Raw genomic sequence first — 13656 nt, forward strand, 5'->3', positions numbered from 1 at the left:
GTTACTGATCTGGGAACAGTGTCTGATGTTACTGATCTGGGAACAGTGTCTGATGTTACTGATCTGGGAACAGTGTCTGATGTACTGATCTTCCCAGATCAGCGTCTGATGTTACTGATCTTCCCAGATCAGCGTCTGATGTTACTGATCTGGGAACAGCGTCTGATGTTACTGATCTGGGAACAGCGTCTGATGTTACTGATCTGGGAGCAGCGTCTGATGTTACTGATCTGGGAGCAGCGTCTGATCTGGGAGCAGCGTCTGATCTGGGAGCAGCGTCTGATGTTACTGATCTGGGAGCAGCGTCTGATCTGGAGCAGCGTCTGATCTGGGAACAGCGTCTGATCTGGGAACAGCGTCTGATGTTACTGATCTGGGAACAGCGTCTGATGTTACTGATCTGGGAACAGCGTCTGATCTGGGAACAGCGTCTGATCTGGGAACAGAGTCTGATCTGGGAACAGAGTCTGATCTGGGAACAGAGTCTGATCTGGGAACAGAGTCTGATCTGGGAACAGAGTCTGATCTGGGAACAGAGTCTGATCTGGGAACAGAGTCTGATATTACTGATCTGGGAACAGTGTCTGATCTGGGAACAGAGTCTGATCTGGGAACAGCGTCTGATGTTCTGTGTGTCTATGTGGTGCAGGGCGCCTGGCTCCTCTCTCTCTCTCTGTGTGTCTGTGTGGTGCAGGGCGCCTGGCTCCTCTCTCTCTCTGTGTGTCTGTGTGGTGCAGGGCGCATGGCCTCTCTCTCTCTCTGTGTGTCTGTGTGGCGCAGGGCGCATGGCTCCTCTCTCTCTCTCTCTGTGTGTCTGTGTGGTGCAGGGCGCCTGGCTCCTCTCTCTCTCTCTGTGTGTCTGTGTGGTGCAGGGCGCCTGGCTCCTCTCTCTCTCTGTGTGTCTGTGTGGTGCAGGGCGCATGGCCTCTCTCTCTCTCTGTGTCTGTGTGGCGCAGGGCGCATGGCTCCTCTCTCTCTCTCTCTGTGTGTCTGTGTGGTGCAGGGCGCCTGGCTCCTCTCTCTCTCTCTGTGTGTCTGTGTGGTGCAGGGCGCCTGGCTCCTCTCTCTCTGTGTGTCTGTGTGGTGCAGGGCGCCTGGCTCCTCTCTCTCTCTCTGTGTCTGTGTGGTGCAGGGCGCATGGCTCCCCTCTCTCTCTGTGTGTCTGTGTGGTGCAGGGCGCATGGCTCCTCTCTCTCTCTCTCTGTGTCTGTGTGGTGCAGGGCGCCTGGCTCTCTCTCCATCTCTCTCTCTCTGTGTCTGTGAGGTGCAGGGCGCCTGGCTCTCTCTCCATCTCTCTCTCTCTGTGTGTCTGTGTGGTGCAGGGCGCCTGGCTCCTCTCTCTCCATCTCTCTCTGTGTCTGTGAGGCGCAGGGCGCCTGGCTCCTCTCTCTCCATCTCTCTCTGTGTGTCTGTGTGGGTGCAGGGCGTTCTGTCTCCTCTCTCTCTGCGTCTGTGAGGCGCAGGGCGCCTGGCTCCCTCTCTCTCCATCTCTCTCTCTGTGTGTCTGTGAGGCGCAGGGTGCCTGGCTCCTCTCTCAGTGTCTGTGAGGCGCAGGGCGCCTGGCTCCTCTCTCTCTGTGTGTCTGTGAGGCGCAGGGTGCCTGGCTCCTCTCTCTGTGTCTGTGAGGCGCAGGGTGCCTGGCTCCTCTCCCTCTGTGTATGTGAGGCGCAGGGTTGCCTGGCTCCTCTCTCTGTGTGTCTGTGAGGCGCAGGGTGCCTGGCTCCTCTCTCAGTGTCTGTGAGGCGCAGGGCGCCTGGCTCCTCTCTCTCTGTGTGTCTGTGAGGCGCAGGGTGCCTGGCTCCTCTCTCTGTGTCTGTGAGGCGCAGGGTGCCTGGCTCCTCTCCCTCTGTGTATGTGAGGCGCAGGGTGCCTGGCTCCTCTCTCTCTGTGTCTGTGAGGCGCAGGGTGCCTGGCTCCTCTCTCTCTGTGTCTGTGAGGCGCAGGGTGCCTGGCTCCTCTCTCTCTGTGTCTGTGAGGCGCAGGGTGCCTGGCTCCTCTCTCTCTGTGTCTGTGAGGCGCAGGGTGCCTGGCTCCTCTCTCTCTCTCTGTGTCTGTGAGGCGCCAGGGTGCCTGGCTCCTCTCTCTCTCTGTGTCTGTGAGGCGCAGGGTGCCTGGCTCCTCTCTCTCTGTGTCTGTGAGGCGCAGGGTGCCTGGCTCCTCTCTCCGTGTCTGTGAGGCGCAGGGTGCCTGGCTCCTCTCTCTCTGTGTCTGTGAGGCGCAGGGTGCCTGGCTCCTCTCTCTGTGTGTGTCTGTGAGGCGCAGGGTGCCTGGCTCCTCTCTCTCTGTGTCTGTGAGGCGCAGGGTGCCTGGCTCCTCTCTCTCTGTGTCTGTGAGGCGCAGGGCGCCTGGCTCCTCTCTCTCTCTGTGTCTGTGAGGCGCAGGGCGCCTGGCTCCTCTCTCTCTCTGTGTCTGTGAGGCGCAGGGCGCCTGGCTCCTCTCTCTCTCTGTGTCTGTGAGGCGCAGGGTGCCTGGCTCCTCTCTCTCTGTGTCTGTGAGGCGCAGGGTGCCTGGCTCCTCTCTCTCTGTGTCTGTGAGGCGCAGGGCGCCTGGCTCCTCTCTCTCTCTGTGTCTGTGAGGCGCAGGGCGCCTGGCTCCTCTCTCTCTGTGTCTGTGAGGCGCAGGGTGCCTGGCTCCTCTCTCTCTGTGTCTGTGAGGCGCAGGGTGCCTGGCTCCTCTCTCTCTGTGTCTGTGAGGCGCAGGGCGCCTGGCTGAGTCCTCTATTTGACATCTTAATAGTTCCTCCTTTGTAGCCATGTAGGAAATGTTAAATAAAGCTGTGATGTTTAATTTGTCGCTCCACAAACACGTGTCCCCTCCCCGCTCCTACCCTGGGAGTTAACGCAACAGATCTGTCATAGAGCCGCTACAATGGCCCAGCATGCAGCAGCAGCCGGGAGATAGAAGGAACAACCACTACCTCTTCAATGTGAATGTACATCTCCATAGGACAGGGCTGGGCTCTATGTTAATGCAACACGCTGGTCGTCTCTCATCTCCATAGGACAGGGCTGGTCGTCTCTCATCTCCATAGGACAGGGCTGGTCGTCTCTCATCTCCATAGGACAGGGCTGGGCTCTATGTTAACACTACACGCTGGTCGTCTCTCATCTCCATAGGTCAGGGCTGGGCTCTATGTTAACGCTACACGCTGGTCGTCTCTCATCTCCATAGGACAGGGCTGGGCTCTATGTTAACGCTACACGCTGGTCGTCTCTCATCTCCATAGGACAGGGCTGGGCTCTATGTTAACGCTACACGCTGGTCGTCTCTCATCTCCTCGTGTTTCAGAGCGAGAGCCCACAGAAGCCCTCTAATCATTACTCATACATGCAGGGCTGGGTGTGTGTGTGTGTGTATGTCTGTGTGTGTGTGTCTGTGTGCGTGTCTGTGTGCGTGTGCGTGTGTGTGTGAGAGAGAGAGAGAGAGAGAGAGAGAGAGTGTGGCTGGGTGGTGGAGGGAGAGAGGGAGGGAAGGGCGACCCAGAAAACAGGTTTTATCATTAAAGTCAATAACAGTTTTTTACTAAAGATGTCCATAGAGTAAGTTAAATTGCGTTAAATGTAAACAGAAAGGCCCAGGAATCAAGTGTCGCCTCACAGTCTCCACGATACTAAAACACAAACACACGGACACACAGATCTCTAATGTCCGTGTCCTTCAGTACAGTAATGAAAACAAAATGGACAACGGTCAGACTGTTCACTGAACTTTGTGTTTAACAGGACTAAAGAGCCCTGCAGCTTCTGCCCACGTGTTTATCCTCTGTTTGATTCAGCTTTGATCTAACTGTCTATCCGTAGAGACTGTATAAAGAGACTGCTCTCTATCAGTAGAGACTGTTCTCTATCAGTAGAGACTGTTCTCTATCAGTAGAGACTGTTCTCTATCAGTAGAGACGGTTCTCTATCGGTAGAGACGGTTCTCTATCGGTAGAGACTGTTCTCTATCAGTAGAGACTGTTCTCTATCAGTAGAGACTGTTCTCTATCGGTAGAGACTGTTCTCTATCAGTAGAGACTGTTCTCTATCAGTAGAGACTGTTCTCTATCGGTAGAGACTGTTCTCTATCGGTAGAGACTGTTCTCTATCAGTAGAGACTGTTCTCTATCAGTAGAGACTGTTCTCTATCAGTAGATATCAGTAGAGACTGTTCTCTATCAGTAGAGACTGTTCTCTATCAGTAGAGACTGTTCTGTATCAGTAGAGACTGTTCTCTATCAGTAGAGACTGTTCTCTATCGGTAGAGACTGTTCTCTATCAGTAGAGACTTTTCTCTATCAGTAGAGACTTTTCTCTATCAGTAGAGACTTTTCTCTATCAGTAGAGACTGTTCTCTATCAGTAGAGACTTTTCTCTATCAGTAGAGACTGTATAAAGAGACTGTTCTCTATCGGTAGAGACTGTTCTCTATCAGTAGAGACTGTTCTCTATCAGTAGAGACTGTTCTCTATCGGTAGAGACTGTTCTCTATCAGTAGAGACTGTTCTCTATCGGTAGAGTAGAGACTGTATAAAGAGACTGCTCTCTATCAGTAGAGACTGTTCTCTATCGGTAGAGACTGTTCCCTATCAGTAGAGACTGTTCTCTATCAGTAGAGACTGTTCTCTATCGGTAGAGACTGTTCTCTATCAGTAGAGACTGTTCTCTATCAGTAGAGACTGTTCTCTATCAGTAGAGACTGTTCTTATCAGTAGAGACTGTTCTCTATCGGTAGAGTAGAGACTGTATAAAGAGACTTCTCTCTATCAGTAGAGACTGTTCTCTATCGGTAGAGACTGTTCTCTATCAGTAGAGACTTTTCTCTATCGGTAGAGACTTTTCTCTATCAGTAGAGACTTTTCTCTATCAGTAGAGACTGTTCTCTATCAGTAGAGACTTTTCTCTATCAGTAGAGACTGTATAAAGAGACTGTTCTCTATCGGTAGAGACTGTTCTCTATCAGTAGAGACTGTTCTCTATCAGTAGAGACTGTTCTCTATCAGTAGAGACTGTTCTCTATCAGTAGAGACTGTTCTCTATCAGTAGAGACTGTTCTCTATCAGTAGAGACTGTTCTCTATCAGTAGAGACTGTTCTCTATCGGTAGAGTAGAGACTGTATAAAGAGACTGCTCTCTATCAGTAGAGACTGTTCTCTATCGGTAGAGACTGTTCTCTATCAGTAGAGACTGTTCTCTATCAGTAGAGACTGTTCTCTATCGGTAGAGACTGTTCTCTATCAGTAGAGACTGTTCTCTATCAGTAGAGACTGTTCTCTATCAGTAGAGACTGTTCTCTATCAGTAGAGACTGTTCTCTATCGGTAGAGTAGAGACTGTATAAAGAGACTGCTCTCTATCAGTAGAGACTGTTCTCTATCGGTAGAGACTGTTCTCTATTAGTAGAGACTTTTCTCTATCAGTAGAGACTTTTCTCTATCAGTAGAGACTTTTCTCTATCAGTAGAGACTGTTCTCTATCAGTAGAGACTTTTCTCTATCAGTAGAGACTGTATAAAGAGACTGTTCTCTATCGGTAGAGACTGTTCTCTATCAGTAGAGACTGTTCTCTATCAGTAGAGACTGTTCTCTATCGGTAGAGACTGTTCTCTATCAGTAGAGACTGTTCTCTATCAGTAGAGACTGTTCTCTATCAGTAGAGACTGTTCTCTATCGGTAGAGTAGAGACTGTATAAAGAGACTGCTCTCTATCGGTAGAGACTGTTCTCTATCAGTAGAGACTGTTCTCTATCAGTAGACTGTTCTCTATCAGTAGAGACTGTATAAAGAGACTGTTCTCTATCAGTAGAGACTGTTCTCTATCCGTAGAGACTGTTCTCTATCCACCCAGCATGCATCTCTGTCCTCACCACGCCACCTCCACTGGACCAGAACACTCAACACACATCCTGCTGACAGAACAGCCTCAGAAGAAGTAGAACGGACGTCTCCATTCAGGTCAACGATGCCATGATGGGTGGACTGGCGGACATTTGAGCGTCCCAATAAGAGGAAAGCAGGAAGTAGACATACACCCTTAAACAAAAGGCCTTGTTGGGGGGGGAGGAGCCACAGATCAAGACCCAGGCCTTGTTGGGGGGGGAGGAGCCACAGATCAAGACCCAGGCCTTGTGGGAAGGGGGGGGGGGGACACAGGCCTCACTGTGACATACACAGGCCTCACTGTGACATACACAGGCCTCACTGTGACAGACACAGGCCTCACTGTGACAGACACAGGCCTCACTGTGACAGACACAGGCCTCACTGTGACAGACACAGGCCTCACTGTGACAGACACAGGCCTCACTGTGACAGGCCTTGTGGGAGGGGGGGTAGAGGGGGGTACCATCCTAAAGTCACCTTCAGAAACAAGCTGTTGAACATCACAGGTCACCGTGTGGTGCAGTGGAGGAGCAGTCAAAATGGCCGTTCTCTCAGCCTATCCCCCTATGTAGGGCACTCCATTTGATCAGGGCCCATAGGGCTGTGGTGTAAAGTAGTGCACTACAGCGGGAATAGGGTAGTGTTTGGGACACAAAAGCTTTTGTTCTGGGAAAAAAAGATGAAGCTCTTTTAGTGTTTTGAGTGCAGATGGCCTGATCCAGACAGACGTCTCTCTCTCTCTCTCTCTCTATGGTTGATTTCTCCAGACAGACGTCTCTCTCTCTCTATGGTTGATTTCTCCAGACAGACGTCTCTCTCTCTCTCTATGGTTGATTTCTCCAGACAGACGTCTCTCTCTCTCTCTCTCTCTATGGTTGATTTCTCCAGACAGACGTCTCTCTCTCTCTCTATGGTTGATTTCTCCAGACAGACGTCTCTCTCTCTCTCTCTCTCTCTATGGTTGATTTCTCCAGACAGACGTCTCTCTCTCTCTCTCTCTATGGTTGATTTCTCCAGACAGACGTCTCTCTCTCTCTCTATGGTTGATTTCTCCAGACAGACGTCTCTCTCTCTCTCTATGGTTGATTTCTCCAGACAGACGTCTCTCTCTCTCTCTCTCTCTCTATGGTTGATTTCTCCAGACAGACGTCTCTCTCTATGGTTGATTTCTATCCCACTCCTCTCTAACATTCCTGTTAACACAGCATTGGTTGGCAGAGGTGGTTTTAATACAGCCGTTCCGAGCAGTAAGTAATGGCTAATGTCTAGAAGGGCACCAGGTCCCAAATGGCACCCTATTCCCTATATAGCACACTACTTTAAGACCAGGGCTCAATGCCCAAAGGGCTCCAGTCTAAAGTAGTGCACTATATAGGCCAGGGAATAGGCTGCTATTTGGGACTCAGACGGACTCTGCCAGCGGAGTGGAGAGTGGGAGAGAGGTTAGAGGGGATACAGGTTAAGTGTGTACATGGTGATAGAGAGGTTAGAAGGGATACAGATTAAGTGTGTACATGGTGATAGAGAGGTTAGAAGAGATACAGGTTAAGTGTGTATTGGGTAGTAGAGGTTAGAAGGGATACAGGTTAAGTGTGTATTGGGTAGTAGAGAGGTTAGAATGGATACTGGATAAGAGGGTAGGAGAGAGATTAGAAGGGATACTGGTTAAGTGTGTACAGGGTGGTAGAAAGGTTAGAAGGGATACAGTTTAAGTGTGTACAGGGTAGTAGAAAGGTTAGAAGGGATACAGGTTAAGTGTGTACTGAGTAGTAAAGGTTAGAAGGGATACAGGTTAAGTGTGTACTGGGTAGTAGAGGTTAGAAGGGATACAGGTTAAGTGTGTATTGGGTAGTAGGGGTTAGAAGGGATACAGGTTAAGTTTGTATTGGGTAGTAGAGGTTAGAAGGGATACAGGTTAAGTGTGTATTGGGTAGTAGAGGTTAGAAGGGATACAGGTTAAGTGTGTATTGGGTAGTAGAGGTTAGAAGGGATACAGGTTAAGTGTGTATTGGGTAGTAGAGAGGGTAGATGGGGATACAGGATCCTTTAGTTTGTGTTTGATGGACAGAGTGTGTGTGTGTGTGTGTTAGAGAGTGACTCAGTGTGTGTGTGTGTGTATCATCCCATTCCTCAGGGATATCAAGAGCATCTTGGTTTTGCGTTGTCTTAATTTCAGCGTATCTAAATATATTTCAGGCTTCTCAGCACATGTCACATTTCTCTATAAGCCACAGCGACAAAATGTTGGCTGAAGTTTTATCTCTCTCTCTGTGCTAGTTCTCTTAAATTGAAAAGTTTCAAATCACCTCTTGAGTTCTGGAGTCTGTAGCATAGAAATTAAGATTTGTCTGTCAAGAACAGGGCAGTCCAACCCTCTTCCTGGAGATCTACTGTCCTGTGGGTTTTCAGTCCAACCCTCTTCCTGGAGATCTACTGTCCTGTGGGTTTTCAGTCCAACCCTCTTCCTGGAGATCTACTGTCCTGTGGGTTTTCAGTCCAACCCTCTTCCTGGAGATCTACTGTCCTGTGGGTTTTCAGTCCAATCCTCTTCCTGGAGATCTACTGTCCTGTGGGTTTTCAGTCCAACCCTCTTCCTGGAGATCTACTGTCCTGTGGGTTTTCAGTCCAACCCTCTTCCTGGAGATCTACTGTCCTGTGGGTTTTCAGTCCAACCCTCTTCCTGGAGATCTACTGTCCTGTGGGTTTTCAGTCCAACCCTCTTCCTGGAGATCTACTGTCCTGTGGGTTTTCAGTCCAACCCTCTTCCTGGAGATCTACTGTCCTGTAGGTTTACAGTCCAACCCTCTTCCTGGAGGTCTACCGTCCTGTAGGTTTACAGTCCAACCCTCTTCCTGGAGGTCTACCGTCCTCCAGGAAGAGGGTCGGGGAGCCCAGGTCTAGAATCAGGACGACCCCCAGGGGGTATTTCACTGTAAACACAGAGCCTGTAGGTCCACCATCCTGCCTCTTATCTCGTCTACCTGATCATAATTACACTCAACTGGTGTCCCGGGTCAAAACCAGTCCCTGATTTGTTTCCTAATGAATAAACTCCAGAGTTCACTGTCTGGCAATGTGCTTGACACAGTGTGTGTGTGTGTGTGTGTGGTGTGTGTGTGTGTGTGTGTGTGTGTGAGAGAGAGAGAGAGAGAGAGAGAGAGATAGACCTGGGCGATATGGACAATAGTATTATCACAATAAATGTAACTATTATTTATGGATAGTTACTATAGATACCTGTTATAATGGACAGTTACTATAGATACCTGTTATAATGGACAGTTACTATAGATACCTGTTATAATGGACAGTTACTATAGATACCTGTTATAATGGACAGTTACTATAGATACCTGTTATAATGGACAGTTACTATAGATACCTGTTATAATGGACAGTTACTATAGATACCTGTTATAATGGACAGTTACTATAGATACCTGTTATAATGGATAGTTACTATAGATACCTGTTATAATGGATAGTTACTATAGATACCTGTTATAATGGACAGTTACTATAGATACCTGTTATAATGGACAGTTACTATAGATACCTGTTATAATGGACAGTTACTATAGATACCTGTTATAATGGACAGTTACTATAGATACCTGTTATAATGGACAGTTACTATAGATACCTGTTATAATGGATAGTTACTATAGATACTTGTTATAATGGACAACGGAGAGGGTGGTCTATAATTAAAACAGTCAGACATTTCATTTAACGTAAACAGGAAATGCGATGATTTGTATTTTGATATGCATCCTGTCTAAACAGGATGTGGAATGATCAGATGTATTTTAGTCTCTTCAGACCTACAGTCTACTCTGGTTGTAAAGTGGCTGTAAATACATGACATCCTCACAGAGAGCTGTGACTCTCCTCTCTGTAACCAGGACAACATAAGTTGTCTTTTTTCCAGCAATGGTCACATGTTTGTGCTTCTCTCCGTCCTCCATGTTTCTCTCCCTCCTCCATGCTTCTCTCCATGCTTCTCTCCCTCCCCATGCTTCTCTCCCTCCTCCATGCTTCTCTCCCTCCCCATGATTCTCTCCCTCCTCCATGCTTCTCTCCCACCTCCATGCTTCTCTCTCCCTCCTCCATGCTTCTCTCCCTCCTCCATGCTTCTCTCCCTCCTCCATGCTTCTCTCCCTCCTCCATGCTTCTCTCCCTCCTCCATGCTTCTCTCCCTCCCATGCTTCTCTCCCTCCTCCATGCTTCTCTCCCTCCCCATGTTTCTCTCCCTCCTCCATGCTTCTCTCCATGCTTCTCTCCCTCCTCCATGCTTCTCTCCCTCCCCATGCTTCTCTCTCTTCGTGTCACAGTGTGGAGATGCAGGGAGCCAGCAGCCGACAGCCAAGAGAGAGAGAAAAGGGCAAGAAAAGGTCAACCAGTGAAGAACAAACACCATTGTAAATACAACCCATATTTATGCTTATTTATTTTCCCTTGTTTCCTTTAACCATTTGTACATTGTTACAACACTGTATATATGTTTATTGTTTTGACATTTCTGTATTCTGTATGTGTAATGAGAGAGAGAGGGAGAGAGAGGGAGAGACAGACAGGGAGAGAGAGAGGGAGAGAGACAGACAGAGAGACAGAGAGAGAGAGACAGAGAGAGAGAGGGAGAGACAGAGAGACAGAGAGAGAGAGACAGAGAGAGAGAGGGATAGACAGAGAGAGTAGAGGGAGAGAGAGAGGGAGATAGAGAGGGGAGAGAGAGAGGGAGAGAGAGAGAGAGACGACAGGGAGAGAGAGAGGGAGAGAGACAGAGAGAGAGAGGGAGAGACAGAGAGAGAGAGGGATAGGACAGAGAGAGAGAGACAGAGAGAGAGAGGGAATAGACAGAGAGAGAAAGGGAGAGAGAGAGATAGACAGAGAGAGAGAGAGAGAGAGAGAGGGAGAGACAGAGAGAGAGACAGAGGGATAGACAGAGAGAGAGATGGAGAGAGAGAGAGAGAGAGAGAGAGAGGGAGGGAGGGAGACCAGACTCCTTGTTAAAGGTCAGTAATGCAGTGTTTCTACCAACTACTGCCAGACAAATAGGACTGTGGTCACTGGTGAAATGACTGTGGATAAAGAGGTTCTGGGTCGTTCTGAGTTCTTGGCTCTTCTGTACAGGCGACGTGACAACAGTTAGTCTACACCATAATCAGTTAGTCTACACCGTAATCAGTTAGTCTACACAGTAATCAGTTAGTCTACACCGTAATCAGTTAGTCTACACCGTAATCAGTTAGTCTACACCGTAATCAGTTAGTCTACACCGTAATCAGTTAGTCTACACCGTAATCAGTTAGTCTACACCGTAATCAGCCATACATTAAGTAGACATTGGTTGAGGAGATCAGCCATGCATTGACTAGATATTGGTTGAGGAGATCAGCCATACATTGAGTAGACATTGGTTGAGGAGATCAGCCATACATTGACTAGATATTGGTTGAGGAGCTCAGCCATACATTGAGATATCAGTGTTGAGCAGATCAGCCATACATTGAGTAGATATTGTCTGAGGAGCTCAGCCATACATTGAGATATCAGTGTTGAGGAGATCAGCCATACATTGAGTAGACATTGGTTGAGGAGATCAGCCATACATTGAGATATCAGTGTTGAGTAGATATTGTCTGAGGAGCTCAGCCATACATTGAGATATCAGTGTTGAGGAGATCAGCCATACATTGAGTAGACATTGGTTGAGGAGATCAGCCATACATTGAGTAGATGTTGTCTGAGGAGATCAGCCATACATTGAGTTATCAGTGTTGATGACCTCAGCCATACATTGAGTAGATGTTGTCTGAGGAGATCAGCCATACATTGTGTTATCAGTGTTGAGGAGATCAGCCATACATTGTGTTATCAGTGTTGAGGAGATCAGCCATACATTGAGTTATCAGTGTTGATGACCTCAGCCATACATTGAGTAGATGTTGTCTGAGGAGATCAGCCATACATTGTGTTATCAGTGTTGAGGAGATCAGCCATACATTGTGTTATCAGTGTTGATGACCTCAGCCATACATTGTGTTATTAGTGTTGATGACCTCAGCCATACATTGTGTTATCAGTGTTGAGGAGATCAGCCATACATTGTGTTATCAGTGTTGAGGAGATCAGCCATACATTGTGTTATCAGTGTTGAGGAGATCAGCCATACATTGTGTTATCAGTGTTGAGGAGATCAGCCATACATTGTGTTATCAGTGTTGAGGAGATCAGCCATACATTGTGTTATCAGTGTTGAGGAGATCAGCCATACATTGTGTTATCAGTGTTGAGGAGATCAGCCATACATTGTGTTATCAGTGTTGAGGAGATCAGCCATACATTGTGTTATCAGTGTTGAGGAGATCAGCCATACATTGTGTTATCAGTGGTTCATCGTTACCTGTGTTGACCTCCAGTAGTCTCCTCTTCTTCTGCTGCTGTCTCTCCTGCTTCTCTCTCTCCGCCTTCTCCTTGGCCACCCACGCTCTCCTCTGTTTCTCCTCCGCCTCTCTCCTCCTCACGTTCTCCTTCAGCGCTTGCTGTGGGAGGGAAGAGAGAGAGAGAAGTAGAGAGAGAGAGGCAGAGAGAGAGAAAGAGGCAGAGAGAGAAAGATGCAGAGAGAGAAAGAGGCAGAGAGAGAGAGGCAGAGAGGGAGAAAGAGGCAGGAGAGAGAGAAAGAGGCAGAGAGAGAAGAGCAGAGAGCGAAAGAGGCAGAGAGAGAGAGGCAGAGAGGGAGAAAGAGGCAAAGAGAGAGAGAGAGGGAGGCAGAGAGAGAGAGGGAGGTAGAGAGAGAGAGGCAGAGAGAGAGGGGCAGAAGGAGAGAGAGACAGAAGGAGAGAGAGACAGAAGGAGAGAGAGACAGAAGGAGATAGAGGTAGAAGGAGAGAGATGGATGCAGAGAGAGAGAAAGAGGCAGAGAAAGAGAGAGGCAGAAGGAGAGAGAGGCAGAAAGAGAGAGGCAGAAGGAGAGAGGGAGGCAGAGAGAGAGAGACAGAGAGAGAGAGGGAGGCAGAGAGAGAGAGAGGCAGAAGGAGAGAGGGCAGAAGGAAAGAGAGGCAGAGAGAGAGAGAGGGATGCAGAGAGAGAGAAATAGGCAGAGAAGAGAGAGGCAGAAGGAGAGAGAGGCAGAGAGAGAGAGGGATGCAGAGAGAGAGGGATGCAGAGAGAGAGAAATAGGCAGAGAAAGACAGAGGCAGAAGGAGAGAGAGGCAGAGAGAGAGAGGGAGGCAGAGAGAGACAGAGAGAGAGGGAGGCAGAGAGAGACAGAGAGAGAGAGAGGCAGACGGAGAGAGATTTGTTCATTATCTATTTCACTTGCTTTGGCAATGTAAACATATGTTTCCCAGGCAAATAAAGCCCCTTGAATTGAAATTCAATTGAAATTCAGAGAGAGAAAGAGAAAAAGAGAGAGATGGATGGGGAGAGGAGAGAGAGATAAGAGAACAGAGTAATGATATGTGTGGCCCATCTCAGACAGCTGCCAAACCTAGACATCTTTACCAGCCACCATTACAGGAAGATTACACAGTTCAGCTTCATCTCCAACTCCCTCAGACAACACACTAAAACAGGCTTCAGACTCAGAGAGAGGGAGAGGCTGGGGTAGGAGAGAGGGAGAGGCTGAGGTAGGAGAGAGGGAGAGGCTGGGGTAGGAGAGAGGGAGAGGCTGGGGTAGGAGAGAGGGAGAGGCTGGGGTAGGAGAGAGGGAGAGGCTGGGGTAGGAGAGAGGGAGAGGCTGGGGTAGGAGAGAGGGAGAGGCTGGGGTAGGAGAGAGGAGAGGCTGGGGTAGGA

At 48.6% G+C, this 13656-nt stretch overlaps 1 protein-coding gene across 2 annotated transcripts in view; it reads right to left on the minus strand.

Annotated features, from left to right (window-relative positions):
* LOC116372994 (protein diaphanous homolog 3) overlaps positions 1-13656 on the minus strand; it is a 211628-nt gene that overhangs the window by 116633 nt on the left and 81339 nt on the right. For both annotated transcript variants that reach the window (XM_031821585.1, XM_031821584.1), the window contains exon 5: positions 12266-12404. In XM_031821585.1, the coding sequence (XP_031677445.1) occupies positions 12266-12404 (139 nt within the window). The remainder of the gene's footprint in view (positions 1-12265; positions 12405-13656) is intronic.

This window comes from Oncorhynchus kisutch, unplaced genomic scaffold, assembly GCF_002021735.2.
Source record: "Oncorhynchus kisutch isolate 150728-3 unplaced genomic scaffold, Okis_V2 scaffold3994, whole genome shotgun sequence".
Taxonomy (NCBI): Eukaryota; Metazoa; Chordata; class Actinopteri; order Salmoniformes; family Salmonidae; genus Oncorhynchus; species Oncorhynchus kisutch.